This window comes from Leucopleurus acutus, assembly GCF_964270905.1.
Source record: "Leucopleurus acutus genome assembly, chromosome: 3".
Taxonomy (NCBI): domain Eukaryota; kingdom Metazoa; phylum Chordata; class Mammalia; order Artiodactyla; family Delphinidae; genus Leucopleurus; species Leucopleurus acutus.
This window is the reverse complement of record NC_139145.1, coordinates 7,539,225-7,563,883: the sequence shown is the minus strand read 5'-3', so window position 1 is coordinate 7,563,883 and position 24,659 is coordinate 7,539,225. Positions and strand designations below refer to the sequence as shown.

The window sequence follows — 24,659 nt, the reverse complement described above, 5'->3', positions numbered from 1 at the left end:
CCGTGTGCTGCTGGGACAGAAGGGAGACGTACCGCTGGGCGTGGCGAACTGGATGAGGACGCTGTTGCAGCCCAGGGTGATGATGAAGGACTGCTTGCCCACACGGCTGCACTCCGTCTCCCGGGACACCGAGCACTTGAACACACAGACGTCTTCATCTGCGAGAGGAGGGAGGCGGGCGTGAGCCGCCAGGTCCTGGGGCCACCTTCCCCCCCCTCACGGCACCCCAGATTCTTCCAGGGTGCCACAACACCCGCCCCACAAGCGCTGCCATGTGCCCTGCCTGCCCAGCCTACGCTGAGGACGAGGCGCTGGCTGGTCAGCATCCCCAGCGGGGACACAGGATGCAGGCTGTCCAGCAGGAGAGGACAGGTGTCCACAGGGCAACCGGGGCTGAGGTGAGGGGACGGGGAGTTGCAAGGCACTGGGGGGCCCAGGGGGCACGTTCCCTCACGGAGCACCTGCTGGTGCCAGCCCCATGTCACTCCTGGGCACTGAGGTGGGAAGACACAGGGGAGAGAAGGCCAAGCCCGGCAGGGTCAGAGGGTCACGGGAACCCAGCGGGCAGCCCAGGCCCAGCTGAGGGAGTCGGACCTTCAGCCACCAGCCCCTCCGTGTCACATGGGGGCATCGTCGGCCTTCAGAGCTGAGCAGGGGTGGGCGGGGGGTCAAGAAAGAAATGCCAGTGGCGCCTCTGCTTCCTCCCGCTGAGCCCCTTCCTTCTTGCATGTATTGTGAGTGTGGCCACAGGACCCAGACGGCCTGTGTTCACGCCCCACCTACTCCACTTAGTGTGTCACCAGGGCAGGTCTGAGTCCTCAGTTTTCTCATCTGTCAAGCGGGACTAACGGTGGGGCAGGGGTCAGGCCCAACACACGCATACAGGAAGCACTGCATCCCCGCACCCGCCACTACTACCGTTACTAGTCATTCACTCAACAAGCATGGGGCACCCCACCTCAGCCGAACCGTGAGACACGGCATCACCAGGAGACAAACCGACCCGAAGGTGTAGCCCTGACGTGGGGCAGCGGGACAGACACCCTGGTCCCATCACGAGGGGACAACAGACAGTGCCAGATCACACGGCAGTCTGCAAGACAACCTCCCTGGTTGCCTCAAAACGGCCAAAGTCAGGAAAGGCAAAAATTGCTGGGAAGTATTCCAGAGTGAAGGAGGCTAAAGAGACGTGACCATCAGATGCCAGGTGTGGTCCTGGACTGCAGCCTAATGAACACTGTTCAACAGCTACAAAGGCCAAGTGGGGAAATGTGTGGACTGCAGGAGCCATAACTTCAAATGATCTGGATGTGACAGGAGCATTATTCTGCAGAAGAATGTTCTTATTATTGAAAGATACATATGGAAGGAAAGGGAATTGTTGTGATGTCTGCAACTTGCTTTCAAGTGGTTCACCAAATCAACAACAACGACAAAATATATTTATAGAGAGAAGCATGAGTACAAATGTGCGAAGTGTTCCCAATCACCCTCATAACAGCCAAAACAATCTTGAAAAACAAAACCAAAGCTGGAAGGCTCACACTCCCCGATTTCAAAACGCACTACGAAGGTACGGTAATCAAAACAGAATAGTATTGGCAAATGGAGAGACATATACATCAATAGAATTAGAGTCCAGAATAAACCCTATGTTTATAGTCAATTGATTTTTTTGTTTGTTTGTTTTTTATTTTTTGGCCATGCCTCATGTGGGCCATGGCTCACGGGCCCAGCCGCTCCACGGCATGTGGGATCTTCGTTCCCCGACCAGGGATCGAACCCATGCCCCCTGCCTTGGAAGCACAGATTCTTAAACACTGGACCGCCTCGTATAGCCCACTGATTTTTAACAAGTGTCCTGAGAACATTCAAGGGGCAGAAAATAGTCTCTTCAACAAATGGTGCTGGGACAGCTGGGTCTCCCTGTAAAAGAGAATGAAGCTGGACTCCTACCCTCACACCATATATAAAACCTGACTCAAATTAATCAATGACCTAAACATAAGAGTGAAAACTATAAAACTCCTAGGAGAGAACAGAGGGGTAAATCTCTGAGACCTTGGTGGCAATGGATTCCTAGATATGACACCAAAAGCAAGAGTATCAAAAGAAAAACTACATGATGAACTGGACTTCATCAAAATTATAAACTTTTTGGGGAATTCCCTGGCAGTCCAGTGGTTAGGACTCGGTGCTTTCACTGCCAGGGGCCCAGGTTCGCTCCCTGGTTGGGGAACTAAGATCCTGAGAGCCATGCAGCACGGCCAAAAAGAAAAAAATTTTTAAATAAACTTTTTGCATCAAAGAACACTATCAAAAAAGCGAAACGGGGGCTTCCCTGGTGGTGCAGTGGTTGAGAGTCCGCCTGCCGATGCAGGGGACACAGGTTCGTGCCCCGGTCCGGGATGATCCCACGTGCCGCGGAGCGGCTGGGCCCGTGAGCCATGGCCGCTGAGCCTGCGCGTCCGGAGCCTGTGCTCCGCAACGGGAGAGGCCACAACAGTGAGAGGCCCGCATACCACAAAAAAAAAAAAAAAAAAAAAGCGAAACGACAACCTACAGAATGGAAGAAGATATTTACAAATCATATACCTGATAAGGATCTATTGTCCAGAATATATAAAGAACTCTTAACAACAAAAATATAACCCAATTCAAAAACGGGCAAAGGACTTGAAGAGATGTTTCTCCAAAGGTATACAAATGACCAGCATGTGAAAAGGTGCACGTCATCAGGGACCTGCAACTCAAAACCACAATTAGATACCACTGCACACCCAGCAGGACGGCTGTAATTTTAAACAAAAAAGGGGGAAATAACACGTGTTGGCAAGAAATTGAATCCCCCAGACCCTGCTGGTGGGAACTTAAAATGGTACAGCCGCACAGAATTACCATTTGACTCAGCGATCCCACTCGTTAGGTATATACCCCAAAGAATTGAAAGCTGGTATTCAAATGAATACTTGATGCAAATATTCAAAGTGTTACTATTCAAAACAGCCGAAAAGTAGAAACAACTCAGATGTCCATCAACTGATGACTGGATGAACAAAATGTGGTCCATCCATACAATGGGATATCACTCAGCCAGAAAAAGAAATAAGGTCCCAACCCACGGAGGAGCCTCAGAAACATTGTGCTGAGTGACGGAAGCCAGACAGAAAAGCTCACAGGTATATGATCCCATATATATGGAACATCCAGAACCAGTAAGTTCATAGAGACCGAAAGCAAAATTCGTGGTTGCCAGGGGCTGAGGGTGGGAGAGTGGGGAATGACTGCTTAATGGAAACAAGGTTTTTCTCTTTGGATGATGAAAATATTTTGGAAATAGAGGTGATGGTTACCTGATACTGTGAGTGCACTAAATGCAACTCAATTGTTTTATGCTATGTGAATTTTATCTCAATAGAACAAGAAAAATGTTCCCAATGGGTGAATCTGGATGTGAAGGGCCTACGGGTGTCCGCTGAGCCCCTTGCTCTCCCCTTGTTTAGTGTGAGCCCTAAGCCTGGGCCACAGCCTGGAGGAGGCTCCTGGGGCCACAGCCTGGGTTTCTGCCAGATGACCTCCCACCTCTGGAGCCAGCTGCCACCTCCTGGAGGGAGGGGGGAGCAGGGCACAGGCAGCCTCCTGACAGCGGGCAGGAGGGAAGAACGGATTGGGAGGCCAGCCCCAGGCTCACAGCCACGCCGCACCCACAGGGGACCCGAGACGAGGTGCTCCCAAGTCCAGCTATAAATGGGTCTCAGGAAGGGACCCGAAACCTTGACGTGGTACCCATGCCCACTCCTGGGGCAGAAAATAAAGCCGATCTGTCAGCTACTCCTGTGTGGCAGTGAGCAGACCAGGGAGGGCGTGTTTACAAAGCAGCCTGGCAACCCGACCAGCTGCCCTAGGCAGCCCCTGCAACCTGGCGCCAGGCAGGCGACCACAGGGACCTGTGGCTAAGGGAAGCTTGGCCGCATCCAGAGGCTCGGGCCAGGGAAGCCAGGGCTAAGGGCAACCTGAACTGTCCCATCACAGGTGGGACCACCAAAGCCCATGGTGCCAGCATTTTGTATAAGTCACAGCTATACACCCACAGGCCTGTCCCTGGCACACAGAAGTTGCCAGGTAAATATATGACAAACCAAAAAATAATTTTAAAAAGCCGGACCAGGCGCCTACCTCTTTTAAAGTCTCAGGAGAAGTCCAAGCTCTCGGACTGGCAGTCAAGGACCTCCCCTCCCCAGCCCCTTCCCATGGCCACGCTCAGCGCCCCAGTCCCCAGTGGGCAGGGCTCTGCACCTTTGGTCGATCGCTGTTCCCCTCCCCGCCCCCTCACTGGGAGGGGGCCCCCAGGACAGTGGGCAGAAGTGGTGGCGCTGGGCCTATCCCAGCCAGGTGGTGAAGCCTGCCTCCTGGGCCCCGGGGGAGGGGTTCCTGGGAGAGGGCTTCTCCCCCCAGGAAAGGGGCCCGGAGCCCACAGGGCCCAGACCCAGCAGTGGGCATGTGGTGCAAGAGGCAGAACTGGTCTCTGTGCCCTGCCTCCAGAAACGAAGCCAGAAAGCGCCACCCTGGTCACACCAGCCGGCACATTCGGGGGCTGTTGCATGTACGCGGCCCCGGAGAGGTGGGGACAGGAAGTGGGAGAGGGGCTGGCAGACTGCCGCGTCGCTCTAACTGGGGGTGACCACAAAGGGGGCTGCAGACCAGGAGGCTGTGCTGGGTTCCCCCCGCAGCCAGGTCGGGCAGAGCCGGTGTCCCTCTTCCCTGAAGTGATGGGACGGGAGGGCTGAGCGGTGAACAGGCTCCGCAGAGGCTCACCCAAAACGGGCTCTGAACGGGAAACGAACTCGGCCCAAGGAGTATTAGTCATGCCGCAGCCATCACAAACGTGTCCACCCTGCTCCTGGACCCGGCCTGCCACCCCGGGCTGGCCTCCCAGCCACCACACTGCAGTCTGTCCCGCCCAGGCTCTGGGGCCAGGGGACGAGGGGCCGGAATAGCCAGGGACAAATCCACAGGCAATGCAGCGCTCAGGGTGCGGCGGGGGGAGCTAGGAAAACCACCCCACCTGTCTTGCTCCCTGGGGAGCAAGGCCCCTGAATATCCAAGTCACAAACACTGAGCTTCCACAGGCGGCGTGGCCCAGCACCCACCCACTCACACCCTGCTGAGACCACGATGGGGCTGGGAGGCCAGGCTGCGAGTAATAACTTCCCAGGTGCCAGGCTCTGTTCCTGCGCTATCCACGGACCCCTCACAGCACCCCTGTATCTACTGCTACCACCCCCACTGGCTCCGATGAGAAAAGGGGGCTCAGACAGGTTAGGTATCTCGCTCAAGGTCACAGGGCGAGGGGCTGAGCCGACTGGCTCCAGGTCTGTGCTCCTAGCCAGTGTGCGCACCACCCCTCTGGGCTGCTTTCTGTAAAGGACCAGAAAATAGATACTTTCAGCTTTTCAGGCCATTTAATCTCTGCTACTGTGACTCAACTCCACTGCAGAAAATATGTAAAGGAACATGGCTATGTGCCAATAAAACTTTATTACAAACCCGGCAGTGGCGTGAGAGGAAACACCCTCCCCATCCCAGAGGGGGTGAGGAGAGCCAGGCGGCCAGAGTGACGAGGATCCCCAGGTGCTGGGCACTGAGGCCAGGGGCACAGGGGCACTGTGGGAGGCTAGAGATGGCACCTGACCAGCCAGGGAAAGAGATTGGGAACAAATGCTCCAGCGAGAGGAAACAGCATGTGGGAAAGCAGAGAGGGAGGGGGGTGGTAATACGGTGATCTATAATACGTATGTTATTTGGTCCTTGTTCCTGGCACAGAGCTCCTAAAACTCTTGGAGTTTCCCAAGTGATAAGAGCAATAAAGGTGTCTTTTATGATTCATGTGAAGCCCCCTTCAACCACCCCAGGATATAGGACTTAGAAAGGCATGTGGGGACCAACCAAGTAATTAGAGGGTTGGAACTTTCAGTGCCCCCCTCCTCAGCCTCCAAGAAACCCCAAAAGGACAGGGTTCAGGAGAGCTTCCAGGTTGGTGAGCACGTGGAGGTGCTGGGAGGTTGGCGCCCCCGAAAAGGGCACGGAAGCCCTGCACTGCTTCCCACACGCCTCGCCCTGTTCAGCTCTTCCATCTGGCTGTTCCTGAGTTGCATCTTTCTGTATTAACCAGTCATCCAGTAAGTAAACTGTTTTCCTGAGCTCTGCGGGAGCAAATTAATCGAACCTGAGGAAGAGGTCCTAGGAACCTCTGATTTATAGCAGGTTGATGGGAAGCACAGATGACCCAAGTCGAACTTGCGACTGGCGTCTGAAGTGGGGTGTGTACAGTCTTGTAGGACTGAGCCCTCAACCTGTGGGATCTGACACTACCTCCAGGTAGACAGTTTCAGAATTGAGTTGAATTGTCAGACAGCCGGCTGGTGTTGGAGAATTGCTGGGTGTGTGGGGACACCTGCCCAACACCTGGGGATCAGAAGTGTTCAGTGTGAGTGCTGAGAGCAGGGGACACACACAGGCGCAGTGTTTTTCCTTGCAGGGGCCCAGCAGGGAGAACGGGGGCGACTGGGACTTCCTGGCTGCAGCCCAGAGAGGTTGCAGAGGCTCCCAGGCAAGACGGGCGATTTGTAGGAAGGCTGTGGCGGAGGTGAGAGAGGCCCCGGTGGACCTGGGGCTCAGAAGTCTGGCTCCCCCAGAGCCACGGGCAGTACCGAGAGGGACCCCGTGCCGAGAGAGGGCCAGGGCTGGAGGGCAGCTGCCGTCCCGGCAGGAGACGACAGAGGCTGGGAAGCAGGCGGCTCTCGGGGACAGGCTGCCTGCCCCCACCCAGCACAGCGCCACCCGATGTCCCTCCCAGTCGGTTCCCTGGACAGCACCGTGGGACCCAGGGCAGCAGAATCTGGCAGACACTGAGGCACAGGGGCTCCCCGGTCCCAGGCCTGAAGGCAACACCCTGCTCCCCACCCTCACTCCTGGGCCCAAAGCGGGGCCCGGCACCCAGGAGGGCCTCAAAAGAGCTGGCGGTCTCAGGGAGGGGTAGGCATCCTCTCTCAGGGACACTGACCAGAAGACGCCGGGGGACGTGCTCAGCCTCCAGGCATGTCCCAGTCACAGCATCTAACGCGGCTCATTTGCTGTGTTCTCTTCCCTGCTTGCACCCCTCAGTGGTTCTCCGGAGCCCTCTGGAACAAGTCCAAACTCCTTATGGGGCTCGTGAGCCCCTGCTAACACGGACGACCTCAACGGAGCCCCTCCACCGCCCTGTCAAGCCACGCTGACCTCACCACCCTCCAGACCATGGGCAGAAGGCCTTCTCTCCAGCCTCCGTGGCTCTGCAGACCCTCCCTGGCACCCTGCCTCTCTTCCCCTGCATCCCTGTCACCTCCTCCAGGTGGAGGAAGACCAGGAAGGTTCTCCAGCACTTCCTGGACGAGCTCTGATCGTAAGCTGACTCCTTATTGAATCCAGGGCTCCGCACGTGGCTGGCCCAGTGCCCAGCCCAGCACCTGGGGATGCTGACCTGCACGGCCCCCACCCCGGGGCCTGGGGTCAGGGAGACTGGGCCCCTTCCCTACATGCAGGAGGCAGCCAGAATGGGGGTCCACTTGCCCAGGCCAAGGGCGTGTGTGGCCTGGGGAAGGTCACTTAACTACTGGAAGACGCTGGGCACTGGGCAGCCCCACGGTAACCTCTGCCCTCTCTCCCCTTCCCCTTTGCTCTGGAACAAGCAGGGGGTCCTTGAGCCCTTCAGGCTGGACAGACCTGTGTCAGAGGGACCCAGTGGAATGGAGATAAATGCCTGGAGTCAAGCTCTCTCCTCCCGTAGAACCTTCCATCCTCGTGTGAGATGAGAGCATCTCTTTGCCTCTTGGACAACAGAGAGGTGGAGGGCAAGATGGGAGAGCAGCCACCAGCTCAGGGGGAAAAGAAAAGCAACCAACCCAAAACAGGGCCACATTTCAAGTCCTTGCCTTTCTAGCAGAAAAACTATTACAGCCACAGCAAGGCATAATTAAAGCTATTTACCTTGGCAGACTTGGGGGTGGGGGGACGCCTGTCCATATGTGAGGTCTTTTATTAAATCACCTCCTACTGCCAAATAAAACGCAGGCTGTTCACCTTCCAGAGGAAAATATTCCACAGGAGAGAGGAGGGTTGGGTGAAGAGGAGGACGAGGCGTGGAGAAATCAGGGTGCTCTCCTCGGCCCACCCTCTGCTCGGGGCCATCGGCTCACTGGGCGGCTCGGCCTGCAGCCCGCTCGGTGCCAAGCACGGGCACGAGGGCACCGCAGTGAACAGGCCAGCCAGGCCCTGCCTGCCCACACTCCCGGGCACCACAGGAAGGCAGGCGACACCAGTGAGAAGGCCGGGTAAGAGGGGCTGGAGGGACTCAGGGGTCTGATACGCACGATGCCCTGTGCAATACAGACTGCAGGCTGCCTAGGCAGCGACATCCAAGCCGAGCCAGGCCCCGGGGGGGATGCAGGGCTCGCCTTCCTCAAAGGGCCTCCCATCTTCCAGAGGCACCAGGCCCCACTGCCCCGCCTCCGCAGCAGGGAAGGCCAGGAGGGCAGTGGTCAAATGAATGGGCATCCAGGGAGACCTGGGCTCAGGGCCAACCGTGCCGCCCTCCAGATGTGACCGCGGGCCTCAGTCTCCTCACCTGTCCAAAGGTGATCGTGGCACAGCCTGCAGGGTGAGAGGACACAGCCCACTTGGAGGGCCCCACCACCTGCCTTCACCCCGAACCTCAGGAGCCCCATCTGTGCAATGGGGATAAAGTGAGGATAAAACCCTCCCTGCCGTGAGGATTCCATGAGATAAGGGAGGCATTAGTCAGTGTCCTATGCACTGCATAATCAGGAGCAGCCATGGTTACGGTCTCAGAAGAGAATCCCACCCCGGGGAATCCTAGCCCGGCTTGGCCTCCCTCTCTGGCTGTAACCTAAGCCGGCTGCTCCAGTGCTGTCCTCGCAGACGCTCCGAGCAGCTGCTGCCGCACTGCCCAGCCCTGGGGTATTTGAGAACCATGAGGTCACCCTGGGCTCCTCTGGCCTGGCCCTGTCCCGGGGTGAATCCCAACCCCTCCCCCAAGCACCCCGGCGCACTGGGCCAGCCCCCATCTGGGCATCTCTGTCAAAGACTTCTGACCCAGAAGTCCCCTTGCGGGGCCTTATCCTACAGTTCTACTTCTGAATGTCTGCAAAGATACACCTAGATACAGCACTGTCCAAAGCAGCAGAAAACCTAAAGAGCCACTGCATGAGTGAAAGAAGGTACAGACAATGGAAAGGCATAGATTTCTGTCTGTAGATGCTGACATGTTAAGATGACCAAGCCGCACTGTTAGGGGCAGATGGTGTAAAATACACACACACCACAGGTGCAAAAATGAGCAGGGGGGCCGGGGAGGGGGAGGGGCCAGGCGTGCTGCCTGCCTGGGGCTTGTCTAGAAAGAAACACCACGAAATGACTGCATGGTTTAAACCTGCAGAACCTTGAGCCCAGTGGGTTCCCGGGGAGATGTGTGCACGCAAGCCCGTGTGTGCCTGAAACACCGCGCAGCAAGGGCGCACCAGAAGACGAGCGGCGGCGCAGGGGTCAGGCCAGGATCAGGCAGGACGAAGAGACGGGCTTTTCATGTTACACCCTCCCGAGCGGTTTGAATTTCTACTACGTTCCTGAAGGATAAGCAGACAAAAGGCAATCGTGACAGCGGGGGAGGCCTGGTGCCCACTCAAGTCGCCTGGGCCCTCTCCAAAGTGAGGTCAGACCCTGCTGGTGTGGGGGGAGGGTAGTGGGAATGGCTCTGATCCCTCCTCTGCAGCCTCAGGTCCTGTGACCCAAGTGACCTCTAGGGCTGGAGGATGGAGGACACTGGCTTCTCAGCCGGTGACTGTCTTGCCTAGCACAGGCCTGCACCCAACCCTCCCCCCGTTACTGGGTGTGATGGAGGAGAAGCAGCAGGCGGGGCCAGGCTGGGGTGCCCGGGGCCACTAGAGACTTGGGTTTCCTGAAGCCTCCCTGCCAGGGAGGCCACGGCACGTGCAGATCCCAGAACTCCAGCTTTGGAGTCCGTTAGACCCAGCTTTGAATCTGGGCTCTGCCACCTTGGGCTCCACCCCCCCACCCCCCCGCCTTTCAGGTCGAGGAAAATAAAATAATAATGCATCGCTCAGCACCGTCATGAGGACCAACACACCCTGTGCCCAGCCCAAGACCCACAGGCACATAGCAGGGGTTCTGAGCACAAAACATCCACCTCGGGGCCCCATATCCCCATGGCACTCTGACCAGACGCAAAGACTGGAGAGAAGGAATCCCAGAGAGAATTCTGGACACAAGGCCACACTGGGCCCAGACCAGGCATCTGGCCACTGGACCAGCCCGACTGGGCACCCAGCCAGGCTTGGTGCAGGCCACTCAGACCCAGAGCAGCCATCTGGCCGAGGCTGAGAGGCACCAGCTTCATGCCGTGATTGGAAGAGTCTTGCTCCTAGGTTTCAGAGGTGCCAGCTTGGGTCTTTAGGCCACGTCAAAGTGGCCTCGTGTGAAGGCTGGCCACCGGTGTTGGTTGAACAGGAGGTTACCTCCCTGGGAGGAAACAAGTTAGGGGGCCCTTTGCTCTATGGGCAACGTTTTGTCTCTTAAGGTGGCAGTGACTGCTCTTGGTGTTGGCTGTATTCTCCTTCATTCTTCGAAAATATTTCACAATATAATAGCCACCCACCTCTGCTGGCCCGCCCCTTGTCACCTCTCCCCACCTTCCAGTGGGGCTGACCACAGGCTGGAGAAGAGGCCCCGCACTGGAGACACCCAAACCTCCTAAGTCAGCTTTGGCTTCAGGGGGTCAGGGGCCGGGGAGGGGGTGTCAGCAGGGCCTCCTCTCAAAGGGCTGGTCCATGGGGGCTGGGGGGCGATATCTGCCTTTAAGGGTTGGAGGCTTTGGTCCTGCAGGCCTGGTCTGGAGGGGCCCAAAGATGAGTCTAACTGTGGGGTGTGTGGAAGGGCAACCCCAAGAGAAGAAGGACCAAAGAAAGGGCTTGGCTTTTCTGAAAAGAATACTAGGGGCTCCGACTGGGCGGGAGCCATTACATGCAAATGTCTGCCCCCTCCATGCTAATCAGCCTGCAGCCCTGGGCTTTGTGAGCTACAAAAGGAACAGCAGATGTGCGCCTGTTCCTTGGCCCATGAAAGCACGGGGGCTTAGCGGATAACTGGGGGCGGGGGGGTGGAGGCAACTAAACCAGCAGCCCAGCCCCTCACTCCATGCGCTGGGCTGCCAGCCTCCTCTGCCGGCCTCCTCTGCTGGGCCTTTCTTCTCTGGCCATGACTTTGAAGCTGTTGCTATATGTGGTACCAGGCAAACACCTAACGCAGTGCAGTAGCTCAGCTAATGCTCCCACCCACCTGCCTGGGCACACTTAGCTCACTTTCAAGAGGGGAAACCAAGGCACAGAGAACTGACATGCTGGGAGCGGCTCAGCCTGGGGACTCAGCAGCTCATGAAAGAGAGCCGAAGCCCATCCCAGCCTCTGGGAGGAGAGTTGGCCCTGGGGGGCTGTGGGGACCACGCTCAAGGCCCTGGGAAGGACATGGGCCCTGGGCCCGGGCAGAGCCAGGCCTGGCTGGTTGACCATGGCTGGCAGGCACCATCCCCCTGAGCCCGCTGGAGCCTGCCTCCTAGGGCTGGAAGGGATCACTGAGGGCGGCCACCACCTGTGCCAGCAGGAGCTGGGCTGGCAGTGCTCTGTGAGGACGGAGGTGGGCGGGCGAGCTCTGTCAAGGGCAGCTGCAGGACCCCCTCAGAGCGGCTGGTACGCTCCACACTCTGGCTCCCGCAGCTGCCGGGGACGGCTGGTACGCTCCACACTCTGGCTCCCGCAGCTGCCGGGGACGCTGCGCCAGCATAGGCAGCTGAGCCAGTCGGTGTCTGGGGAACTCAAACATGTCCCTCCTCTGGCCAGCTGAGGGGCCTCAACCCTCAGGTCAGGGTGGCTCCAGGGAGGCCAAACCGGAAGAGGCCGGAGGATGGGGCAGAGGCAGCCTCAGCGGCGGAGTGATGGAGGAAACCAGCTCAGGGGGCTGAGGCCCACTTGCAGTCCCAGTGGAGGGCCCATCGACAAAGAAAAAGGTGAAACAGGATGTCCTGGGGCCTCACGGCTGCCGGAAGGGCCTCCGCCAGGCCCCCGGAGCTCCGGGAGCCCCTCCGGCCTCAGAGAACAGGATGTTTGAGGTAGGAGGGCCCCTTCCCGCCCACCCGAGGCTGCCTCACCAGATGTTGACTCCAGATGTGGCCCAGGCGAGAGGGGACAGAGGCTGCCTGACACCATGACGGAATCGGCAACGAGGCAGGAATGAGGAAAGACTGGCTTCAGGCTCCAGAAGAATCCACGGGGGCCACTGCCCCGACACAGGACAGAAACCACAAGGGCCAGGTGCTACCTCTCCTTTACGGCATTGACTCCTCACCTGCGCCCAAGGGATGGCAGGGCTGAGTCGAGACGTCAGGGCCAAAGCTGGGTTGGCATCCGACTGCCGCCCACCACTGAGTGCCTCAGTTTCCTCCCTTAGGAAACGGGGATGAGCTGTGGCTCCGGTGGCTCCCCAAGGGGCTGTTCTGACGGCGAGGCAAGTCAGTGAACGTAAAGTGCCTGGCACGGCGCCCGCCCGCCACATGTTTGGGCTCAGCCCAAGTCAGCCACGGTAGGGCCTCAAAGCGGCAATAGGCAGGGCACGGGGGTGGCGTGGCGGTGGAAGGGAGTCAAGGCCATGTGACCCGTCAGCATCCCCCACCCAGGGCTCATCCATCCCTAGGGACGCCAACCTCCAGTCACACAGAGGGCTCAGAGCAGAGCCAGGCTGCGCGGAGGTGGCCTTCGGGACACACAACAGAAGTCTGGGAGCCCCAGCCTGCCTTTGCTTTCCCCTCCAGCTCAGAGAAGAATGTGGCAAGCTCCTGGAATGTCCCTCTTGGGTCTGCAGGACGCCCCCCAGTCTGCCTTTGATTGTATTTACTCACGTGCCCCCTGTGGGGGGATTAAAAGAGCATCCCTTTTTCATTAGAGCAGGGATCTGCCAGGGTCCCTGCGGCCGACCCCCCCAGAATCTCACCAGTTCCTGTGCTGTCAGGCAGGTTTCCACACACAAAACCGTTACACGAGTAACACATCCAGCCAAAAGGAACCCCAGCCACGGGAACACAATTCGCGGGGGAGCAAATACGCCAAACAATCTTAAAGGAAAACAGCTCAGATCCGCTCTTACCGAAGCTGTGGGCGATGAATCAATTGAAAGAGACAGACAAAAAGAGGGAAGCAAAGGGGTTCTCCTCTCACCACGCAAGGAATGGGGGTTGGTAGGAGACGGAGCACACCCGCCGGCCCCCCCCCGCCCCGCCCCACCAGTCTGGACCTGTTTTCAAGTATGCACTGCCTGGCGTCAGAGGACAGACCCACCTGACCAAACAAAACCCACCCAGAGGCTGGGGGACAAGTTCTAGGTCTGGCTTTGGGTGGCGGTTACGTGGATGCACACACTGTCAAGTGCACCTAAGGCCCAGGTGTCTGTGTGTGTTGATTAAACAACCATTAAAGTAAGTGATCTAAAGAATAACCACCAGGGGAGACGCACGAGGGCCACAGAGCCTCCATATCCAACTCCTGCAGGCGTGGGTGAAGCCTGGTCTCAACTTCCTTCACAGAACTGGTTTTCAGGGAACAAAAGAGGTGGGTGTGGGAGAAGTCAGGGACTCGGGGCTCTTAAACCAAAGGTCGGAGCTGTGTAGCGTAACGAGCGTCAGGGCAAGTGCCATGGTTTCTCCGGGCAGACATGAAGGGTGCCAACAGCCCCGGCCTGCACTGTTCCTGGGACCCCGAATCCTGAAGCTTCCCAAGCAAGTCCCGGAAGTGAGAAAACAGGAGGGTGAACGCACTGAGTGAGTCATTCGGGACCTGGAGGGGCTTGGGCGGGATCTCCAAGGCCACCTCCTTGTGCCCTTCCCAGCTCCTCCTGTACCTGTCTGGGGGTTTCACCATCACCTCTTCCAGACCACAACAGCAGGTTTAGGAGACCAATGACATCTTACACCATGTCATTCACCTGCTGTGTGTGTGGGGCTAATACCAGCCCCCAAGACCACTCTCCATGCTCCAGGAAGAAACAAGCGAGAACTAGGGTCACTTGGCCAGGGTCACAAGGTCAAGTCAGATAAGGCTCCACGGCCTATGCTAATCATGACCTCCAGCTGCTTCTGACGCTCAAGAGGACTGCTGCAGACCAGGAGGGAGAAGGGCGGGCATTCCAACCCAGGAATGCAAAGCAGGCCTGTCCCTTGGCCTGGCCGAGAGACAGGGACCCAGGAGAGCAGGACTGACCCAGAGATACAGCAGACCCCAGCTAAGCCACTGCCCCCTGCCCCGGGACTTGCCTCCTTCCCACCTCAACTCTCTCCGGTTGGTGGCCTCCTGCCCCACTCTCTTCAGACTGGCTCCTGGGCCACTTCCCCCCCGCAACAATGAGAGGAGTTCTTACTCCGCCTTTTCTCTGCTCCCCGAAACTAGGAGCGTGCCTACAGTCCGAGCACAGGTGATCACCTGGCACCAGCCAAGCCCCTCAGTGGAACCTCCCCACCGACAAGGAAGCTGAGATCTGGGAGGCTGAGTCATTCGCCCAGGATCACCCTGCCAGGAAAGGACAGGGGACAGAACTGGGCTTGAGCCCAGACACAACCACAGGTGTCGCTTCCCTCCCCAACACTCTGGGAATAAACGCCAAGCCCCTTGCTGGGGCCCGGCCCTCCCCCTACGCACCCTGCTCCAGCCACACTGGCCCCTGGCTGTCCTTGGCCATGCGGGCCCACAGGCTCACTCCCCAGCACCTCTTCCCGCCTGCTGAGTAGCAGACACTATTTTAAGCACTTTACTTCTATTAGCTCACAACTCATAACAACCCTCCAAGGTAGAGGATACCAAGATTCCCGTTTTACAGCCGAGGAAACTGAGGCACAGAGCAGTCATGCCGATGGTGAGGCACTGCCTCACCTGCGCTTCTCCTGGTGGCGTTAACGCCCCATTTTGAGCAGCAACCATCTGTGGCCAACCCCTTCCTGCCCCTCACTCTGAGCAGCCCCTCCCCGAGCACTCGCAAGCCTCAGTGCGTTTTACCTCCTGCAAGGCGCTGACCACTAGCGGGTGCCTGCTGACTTAATGCCTGTCACACACACACCCCCCAAGACCCACAGGTGTGGGCCCACGTGCTTAACCCCAGCTCCTAAAACAGAACCTGGCACACAACGGATGCTCAGTAAAGTTTTGCTGTTTAAAGTTAGACAAATGGTAACGACCACAATGCGACAGCAAGTCCACTCTGAATACGCTTCTGCTTGAAAGAATGAAAGTTCAGGTCTCCCCATTTTCAGAGAACTGCTGGTGGGCCCTGCTGTCCTGGGTCGCCCTCCCACTCTCCACCCAGCCTTCCCCAGACCTGCCATCTGCCTGGGTTCCCTCCCCCACCCCAGTCCTCCGATGGGGCTGCCCCTCCTGAAATCCAGTGACCTGCCCTTGGCATTCCTGCCTTTCAAAGTCACTCCCCCATCTGAGGACGGGACACACACGCACACGCACACGCACACACACACACACGCACACACACACACCGCTTCTCCCACTGACCATCCCTTACAAGCCAGGGGCATCCACTTCACTCCCCAATCTGCTGCTGAACTAAGTGGCTGTCAGCCTTTCTTGGGTCACAGATCCCTCTGAGGAGGATCAAAAGCAAGGGAGCCTCTCCCCCCAAAAATGCACAGAGAACCAACCACAGCGTCACAGCCACAGTCTACCAGGAGCACACAGACCTAATAGGCATTTTAGAAGTGTTGCCTCCGGCGAGGCTCCTCTGAGGTCCCAGCTATGGATTCTTGTTCCTCTACCCTTATGCAAGCGGCATATAATTTCAAGGGATCATGGGACAACCCCCTCCCAGGGGCCATCCAAGGACTTCGGGTTCGGAGCCTCAGCTCTGAGCTGCCTGAAGCCCCTCCCAGCCTCCACTCTCCATGGGAGCAGCCAAGTCTGGCCCAGGTCTGGCCATCCAACGCCCCCCCCCCCATCTGGGATGGGTATTTCTCCCGACGTCCTGGCAAACACACCACCTCCTCAGGTGCCTCCTCAGGCTCCCCAGGCAAGGAGCCTCGCCTGCCGCCAAGGGTTCTCTTGCCTCCCCCATTCTGCTAGATATGACCTGCTCCCAGAAGGCAGCACAGAATCACCTGAGTTCACACCATACTCCTCCTTCTGCCAAAAGGCCCTGCACGCCCACCTCACGCAGGCCCCCACACCTAATGCCTGTGCTTCCTGCCAGGTGCTGCTCACGACGCCGGCCACTTTCCACCTGTGATCTCACGTATGGGCCCAAACAACCCCAACGGGGGTACCGCGCCAGGCCCTTAGTCCCTGCCTGAAACACGTGCGGCCCGGTGTGTTTCAGATTACAAACTCTTCAGATCTGAAGAAAGCTAACAAGGTTCAGATAACGTGGATTATCCCCAGCAAACTATAGGAAACGTCCAGAACCGAGCACAGTCTTGCAGCCAAAAGCGGGAACGGTCATTCTAAACTGGATACCCAGAGATTACAGGGAGCCCCACATGGCAGCTCAGGGGGGAATTGTGCCCCAGTTTGGGTCAGGTTAGAGCTTGCTGTCAAATGAGTAAGAAGTTAGGTTTTCATACCTTTTAGACTTCCAAATTGCCAGTGAGGGCCTGTGGGCTACACAGGTGCAGGGAGAGGTGAGGAAGGGGAGGGGCTTCGGAGGTGGGCAGTGGGCGGGGCTCGGGACTGGAAGCCAGGTCAACTCGGACTGGGGTAACAGCCCCCAGCTCCACGGGGCTCCAACTCAGCCGCCTAGAGAAAGGGATGGGGGACGAAGAAGGGTGTGGGCTAAGGGTAAGAAACATTTTCCCATCCCCGATGGAAACCTGGGTTCAGAGAAATGCCTCTCTATTTTAAGAAACAAACCACTGCACAGATCCCACATCCCGCAGAGCAACTAAACGCGTGCACCACAACTACTGCGCCTGCGCTCCAGAGCCCATGAGCCACAACTACTGAGTCTGCATGCCTTAAGCCCATGCTCCACAACAAGAGAATCCACTGCAATGAGAAGCCCGCGCACCGCAACGAAGAGTAGCCCCCACTCATCGCAACTAGAGAAAGCCTGCGCACAGCAACAAAGACCCAACGCAGCCAGAAATGAAATTTAAAAAAAAGAAAAGAAAGGAGACAAAGCGCTGCGAGTGAGAGGGCAAATGGCTCCTGGTGCGAGGCCTGTGCTGCAAGCAGCAAGCAGGGAAGGGACTCTAGCCATGTGGGGTGCCTGCCCCTTCTGAAGGCAACACTGCCATCCAACTCAGCCTCGGGGTGTGAAGGCCCAGGACTGCCAGCCTTTCTGCTTTTTCAGAAGTACAAAGCCAGATTTTGATGTGAAATCCTCTGATTTTTAAAATACTGGGAGTCTCCTTTTAACCACACAGTGGAGCTAACCCTGCAGGCAGGTCACTCACGACCCCTGGCCATGGGTCATGGCCTCTGCCATCTGCCCTTTGCCTTTGCCCTGGGCAGAATTCACCTTTTGTTCCATAACATGATTCCTGGCCTCTGACACGCTTCAGGGGCAGACTAAGGTGAAACTATTCGGTTACATTTCTGTTGCATTCTCTCGCCTGGAAGCTTCTGCAGGCTTCTCTCTCCTTGCTCCCGTCTACAGCGTAACCTGCTGCCAGAGTAATCTTCAGAAATACCATTCTTATCATGGTAGGCCCCCGTGAAAAATGGCAGGCCGCTCCTGACCGCATAAGGGAAAAGGCCCTGTCACTCGGGAGAGTGACCTGGGCCCAACCTTGTTACCCATCCTTTAGCTCCTCCAAGGGACCCTTTTGCTCCACACCAGGCTACTGTCCCCACCCCCCACTTGAGCATCTTTCCACAATCCAGGAGTATCCTTCCCAACACTGGTGGCTACATCCACATCCTACCTACTGTGGCCAAGGTGACTGTCTCCCAATGTCTGTTTCCCCTTTCTCCCACTGAAAGAGAAACCCCGAAATTAGCTGAGTACAGGGCTGCTCAGACTAAAGACTACATTTCCCAGGCTCCCTTGCAGCTAGTGGTGGCCATGTGACTGCATTCTAGCCAATGGGATGCAAGCAGAAGCACAGCCCTGGGAACCTTCCCTAACAGACACCTGGCAATGCTCTTGGCATCCTTTGTCCCTTTCTTTATCCTGCTGTCTGAAAACCAGGGTGTAATAGCTGGACTCCAGCCGCCATGTTGATCCATGATGACAAGACCCAAACCCCGGATGTGGGAGAGGGGTTAGCTGGAAGGACCTGGGTCCAAGGACGTCCTGGAGCAGAGCTTCCACACCAGCCCTGGTCTGCCAACCTCCAAGGCTTCAGGACGAAAGCACAAGAAATGAATTGCCATCTTGTTTAAGCCATTGCCACTTTGGGTTTCTGTTATGCACAGATAAACTGAATCCTGACCACCCTTTTCCACTGAACCACTCTGCAGTGAGCAGAGGGTCCAACAGCCGTGAACTCCAAAGCCAGCTCTGCTGCCTGCCAGCCATGTTATTTGGTCAAGCCCTTTCACCCCTGCTTTTCCAGCAGTAAAATGGGAGTGGTGTGCCGACCTCCCAGAACTGTTCTAAAGACCAGTGGTAACACACAGCAAGGGCCACACCTATTAGTCTAACTGACCCACACAGTCCAGAAAGTGTACTCTATCTGGCCTGAGCAATCAGGACACTTCACAATCAAAACAAACAGATCTACACAAAGAAGGGCTTTTCAGTTTCTCTTAAGCTGTGGCAGATCTGCCAACCCTGGCTGGGGCTGAGTCCCGAAGTCCCCCCTCCTCCTGCCTGTTTCATTCATTTATCCCAGGGGTCTGCAAGCTTTTTCTGTCATGGGCCAGTCAGTAAACATCTTAGGTTTTGCAGGACTCTATGGTCTTGGATGAATATTCTTCCTTGGGTTGTTTTTTTTCTTTCTAATCAACACTTCAAAAATGTACAAACCGGGACTTCCCTGGTGGCTCAGTGGTTAAGAATCCGCCTGCGGGCTTCCCTGGTGGTGCAGTGGTTGAGAGTCCGCCTGCCGATGCAGGGGACACGGGTTCGTGCCCCGGTCCGGGAAGATCCCACATGCCGCGGAGCAGCTGGGCCTGTGAGCCATGGCTGCTGAGCCTGTGTGTCCGGAGCCTGTGCTCCGCAACGAGAGAGGCCACAACAGTGAGAGGCCCGCATACCGCAAAAAAAAAAAAAAAGAATCCGCCCGCCAATGCAGGGGACACGGGTTCGAGCCCTGGTCCGGGAAGATCCCACATGCCACGGAGCAACTAAGCCCGTGTGCCACAACTACTGAGCCTGCGCTCTACAGCCCGCAAGCCACAACTACTGAGCCCGTGCACCACAACTACTGGAGCCCGCGCGCCTAGAGCCCGTGTTCCACAACAGGAGAAGCCACCGCAATGAGAAGCCCGCGCACCACAACGAAGAGTAGCCCCCGCTCGCCGCAATTAGAGAAAGCCCGGGCACAGCAATGAAGACCCAACACAGCCAAAAATTAATTAATTAATGAATTAATTTTTTTTTAAATGTACAAACCGCCCTTAGCCGTCACCGGTTAAAAAACTGGCCACAGGCCCGATCTGGTCCACAGGCCATAGCTTGCCCACAGGCCCTGCTTTATATTATTATCCTTTCCCCAGCTGCCCCCAAAGTCAAGCATTTGAGTCTGTCAACACTGGTTTAAGCAGGGCCTGGCACACAGTAAGTGCTCAATAAATGACTGCAGCCAGCAGCAACTAGCAGGCACCACTGAAACGTGAATGCCTTTTGGTGTAACTTTCTGGGTCTTCCCCCCGGCTTGACATTGAATGTCCTCAAGGCTGGGTGGAGGACAAACTCTTCCAAACCCTCTCACTACCACCCCGCTGCCGCAGCTACCGGGGGTGTGGGCTACCAGGAGGGTGGCTGAAGGAAGTCACAGGGTCCTGATTCCAGAACAGCAGGTCATGCTTCACCTTGCTTTCACAGAGGGTTTTTCTCTGGGGTTTCCACCCCTGGCATGTCCCCCACGAACTGAAATTTAGCCCTTCAGAGCCAGCCCTGCCGTACATCCCTTCCTAGCCAATGCAGCGGGGACAGGTCAGAGGACTGAAAGAGAAAAGCAGCACAGTCAGCTCCAGAAAGGCCGCCACGGGACTGAGGAACTGAGAGTCTGTTCTGCTCACCGCCCCACCGCCCCACGATGGGCTTTCCGAGGAGCTGCCTCCCTGCAAGGGGATGGCAGCCCATGTCCAAGGGCTCCAGAGCCTGTGCCAAAGCTTCCTCAAGGCCCGGGAAGCCAGCAACTCTGCCCAAGGAAAACGGCCCAGTTTCGGTAGTTGCCATTTAGCCAATCTCATGGACGCGGGCCAGGGTGACATCAACTGGCAAGAAGGGGTGGGGAGGGAATTCCCTGGTGGTCCAGAGGTTAGGACTCTGCACTTTCACTGCCGGGGGCGCGGGTTCGAACCCTGGTCAGGGAACTAAGATCCTGCAAGCCACGAGGCCAAAAAAAAAAAAAAAAAGAAGGGGTGGGGGGGGTCACCATTCACTGCAGGGTGACTGGGACAGGACCTTCCTCAGCTGTCCTCTTTCCCACAGGGAGGGGGCAAACGTCAAGGAAAGGGGCTGGCTGTCCTGCTACCCACACCCATCTCCCAGCCCTGCTGCCTGAGACAGAGGTGGCAGCCCAGGGGCCCCCCTCCCATTTGCTGGGGGTGCAAGGCAGCTGGGCAGCCCCACAGCATAAGGGACTCCCTCCTAGAAAAGCCAGCTCTTCACCATTCCACGCCAGTAGCACCACCACTGATAACATCTATAGACAGATCTACCCTTCACCGCCGGACACCCTGCTCCACAACCCCGTGCTGCACCTTCCCCACATGCCCGGGACCCCAGTGGCACTATTCCCATCGCAGGTGAGGAAACGGAAGACGTGTACAGGTGTCGCTACAGGGCTGCTACAGGTGAAATGGCTAGTTCAAGGCCGCGTAGCTGGTGACTCACACCAGTCACACTCCACGTTCAGGACCCTCAGCTCCCAGATGTGAGACACTGGGAGGTTCGGGCGGATGTCTCGGTCGACCGCCCACCCGCCCCCACCCCAGCTCCACCCACAGAGGCGAATGCCCAGGATCTGGAATCACCAGTGGCTCGCAAGACCTCGCCTCACGAGGGACAGGTGAGCACAACAGGGTTCCTGAAGGCTTCTCACCTGGCCAAAGCATTCGGGTCCCAGAAGGGTCCAGGTTGGGAAATGCTGAAGCCAGGGACGAAGTTCATCCCGAGAGAAAGCCTAAAGCTCCCAGCAGCAGCGTGGTTCACCCCTAAGTCCCCCCAGTGGCTGGACCATCTCTGCCTTTTTCCAGGGGACCGTCAGCCAGCCCTCCACACCCAGCAGGCCGGGCCTGATCTCTGATCCAGGACTTTGCACTCCCCCGGCAGACTTCTGAGAAGTTCTTCCCCGGAGGCCCGTGCTCCCCAGGCGGAGCTGGCTCAGGAACCAGGGCTGCCCCGCCCTGAGCAGTAACCCGACCAACTCTGAGGCCATCACCAGGCCTTCACCGGAGCAGGTGCTGCCTCCAAAGAAGAAGTGTTCGTTCATAGAGCAAACACGCTGTGCCACAGTCCTGTCATCACCTCCATTCTACCGTCGAGGAAACTGAGGCACAGAGACCCACAACTACCCTCAGGGCACCAGTCTAGCCCACGTAGTGGATGCCCCCCAAAATATGTCCAAGCCCTAACCCCCGGAACCTATGGATATGACTTTACTTAGAAAAAGGGTCTTTACAGACATAATTAAGGATCTAAGATAATCCTGGATTTAGGGTGGGCCCTAAATCCAGCAACAGGTGACCTTACAGGAAAAGGCACAGAGACACAGGGGAACAGCCATGTGAAGACAGAGGCAGAGACTGGATTTCTGTGGCCTCCAGCCAACCAACGCCTGGAGTCACTGGAAGCTGAAAGAGGCAAGAAAGGATCCTCCTCTAGAGCCTGTGGAGCTAGTGTGGCCCAGCCGACACCTTGATTTGGGACTTCTGCCCACAAGCTATGAGAGAATACATTCCCGTTGGTTTAAGCCACCAAGTTTGTTACGGCAACCCTGGAAAACGAATACAACCAGCTTTGGACAACTCCAGAACCCATACTTTCACACTAATACCTCACACTAATGTTACTTGAGCCTAAAGAGGAAAAAATTATTTCAGACCTCTGAGACTGTATCATCAGGGGTCTGAAAGAATTTCAGACTGAGGCTCTCAGTTTGAGAAACATGGACTTTCTCCTTTTGACGATCGCTTCAGTTATGAATGACCTCTAAAAAGGGAAGTGTTCCCTTTGTAACTAGTAACAATTCCCAGTAGATCCACAAAACAAAAACACAGAAGTAAAAACTCTCCTGGAGAAACATGTAAAGAGAAGAGACTATGTGTAGAGTACATGAGAACGCTCTGTATTATCTTCCTAGTAATTCTATCAATCTAAAACTGTTCTAAAATCAAGTTTATTTACCAAAGATAAACCACCTCCCCTGGAACTCCTTTGCGGATCAGCCCTGGAACCCTAGTTTGAGAAACACTGCCCTTCCTTGTTCTGTATCCCATTAATGCGTGTTGAATGAATGGCCATGCTTGTGATCTGGGGGATCCTGCTGAGCTTAAGTGTCTTTCCTGAGCTCCGATGCCCACCGAGGATACCCTTCTTTCTCCTCATCTGATCCAAGAAGACCCAGCTCTGCCCCAGCAAAAAGAGGTGCGACGCTGGGGACAGATGCACAGCTCCTTTATTTTGGGTTTTCCAAGTTGAGGTGTGGAGAGAATCCTGTGTGGGAACCAACTGCTCCACACACTTCCCTTCAGAAAATCCCCGTTCCCGAAGTGGCAAAAAACTCACACAGGCCAAAGCCAGGAGAGGCCCCCTCAGTGACTCCACAGAGCATCAGTGCAAGAAACCCGGAGAGACCAAGCTGAGTGTAACAGAATAACAAAATGTGAAGGAGGAGGTACTTCCCTGGTGGGGCAGTGGTTAAGAATCTGCCTGCCAACGCGAGGGACACGGGTTCGATCCCTGGTCTGGGAAGATCCCACATGCCGAGGAGCAACTAAGCCCGTGCGCTACAACTACTAAGCCTGTGCTCTAGAGTCGGCGAGCCACAACTGCTGAGCCCACGTGCCACAACTACTGAAGCCCGCGCGCCTAGAGCCCAGCACTCTGCAACAAGAGAAGCCACCGCAATGAGAAGCCTGCGCACCGAAACTAAGAGTAGCCCCCGCTCACCACAACTAGAGAAACCCCATGCACAGCAATGAAGACCCAACACTGCCAACAATTAATTAATTAATTATTTTTTAAATGTGAAGGAGGAATCGTGACCAGAGAGAACTGATAAGAAAGAGTAACAAGAGAAAGAAAAAGGATGAACTACAAAGACGCGAGGTCCTTGGCAAACACATTTGTGATTTTTTTTTTTTTCCACCTTAATGTCAGTTTTGAAACTAGCTTCAGAAAATGTAACCAGCTTCTCACATCCCCAGAAAGGAAGATCGGAGGACCGTGGCCAGGGAGGAGTCCGTGTTACCTCTTACTTCGGAGCTGGGCATCCAGATAAGGGCCCTCCCCGTCCACGTTTCCACGAGGCGCACACACAGCAGCTCGCACCACCCTCGCAGGACCCCTCTCCCCAGATCTAGAAGTTTCCCGCTCGGGGGTCCGGAACGCCAAGCCCTCCAGATGAGTGGCACAGGGTGCTCCAGGTCCCTCCAGACTGGGCACCACTTTCCAACCGTCCTTGGCAGTCCATAGGGTCCCCTGAGATAGCCAGAGGCTGCCCACACCCCTCCCTCCTCCCCGCTAGAGCGGCCACACCCGCCCACAGACTCCCACCTCTCCCACGCCCAGGCCCCCTCCCCTCCCACCCAGCCCCCCCCACCCCCGGCTTCCTCCGAATTCTTACTTTGCACTCTCGGCCCCCCACTTCCTGCCCACCCCCTCCCAATCTCAGGGCCCTCACTACTCCCCCATTTCCCGCTCGGGGCACCTCACCTCTGGCCACCACTCACGCCCTCTTTTCTCTTTCTGCCCCTTTGACACCGTTCCTCCACACCCCTCACTCGGGGGCCCATCACATCCAGCTCCCTCGGCCCGGCCCCACGGAGCCCATACCAGGCCCCCAAGGATCAGGGCCCCTCACCCTCGGGACCCCGGTCCCCTCACTGCGCTGCGTCCGGTCCACCCCGGGCCCCCCGCCCGTCCGGCCTCGTGCGCAGCCCCCGCGCGCAGCCCGGCCCTCGGCCCGGCCCTGGGGCCCCGCACTCACGGCTGTAGAGGGCGATGCCCGCCGCGTCCGGGCCGGCGCGCACCTCGAGGCGCAGCGCCTGCTGCTCCGCGTGCCGCTGGATCTCGCCGTTCGCGTCGCCGATGGTGAGGAGACGGGCGCCGGGGAACACGGACACTGCCCCGCAGGGCCCCGTGACACCCGGGCCGGCCGCCCCTGCGCCGCCCACGCCCGGCCCCGCCGCCGCCGCCGCCGCCGTTCCTGCCAT

At 57.2% G+C, this 24,659-nt stretch overlaps 1 protein-coding gene across 1 annotated transcript in view; it reads right to left on the bottom strand.

Annotated features, from left to right (window-relative positions):
• CARM1 (coactivator associated arginine methyltransferase 1) overlaps positions 1–24,659 on the bottom strand; it is a gene marked incomplete at its 5' end in the record, with an annotated part of 40,474 nt that extends 15,815 nt beyond the window's left edge. Inside the window, 2 exons of the mRNA XM_082837078.1 lie at positions 33–158; positions 24,434–24,659. Of these exons, the coding sequence (XP_082693204.1) occupies positions 33–158; positions 24,434–24,659 (352 nt within the window). The remainder of the gene's footprint in view (positions 1–32; positions 159–24,433) is intronic.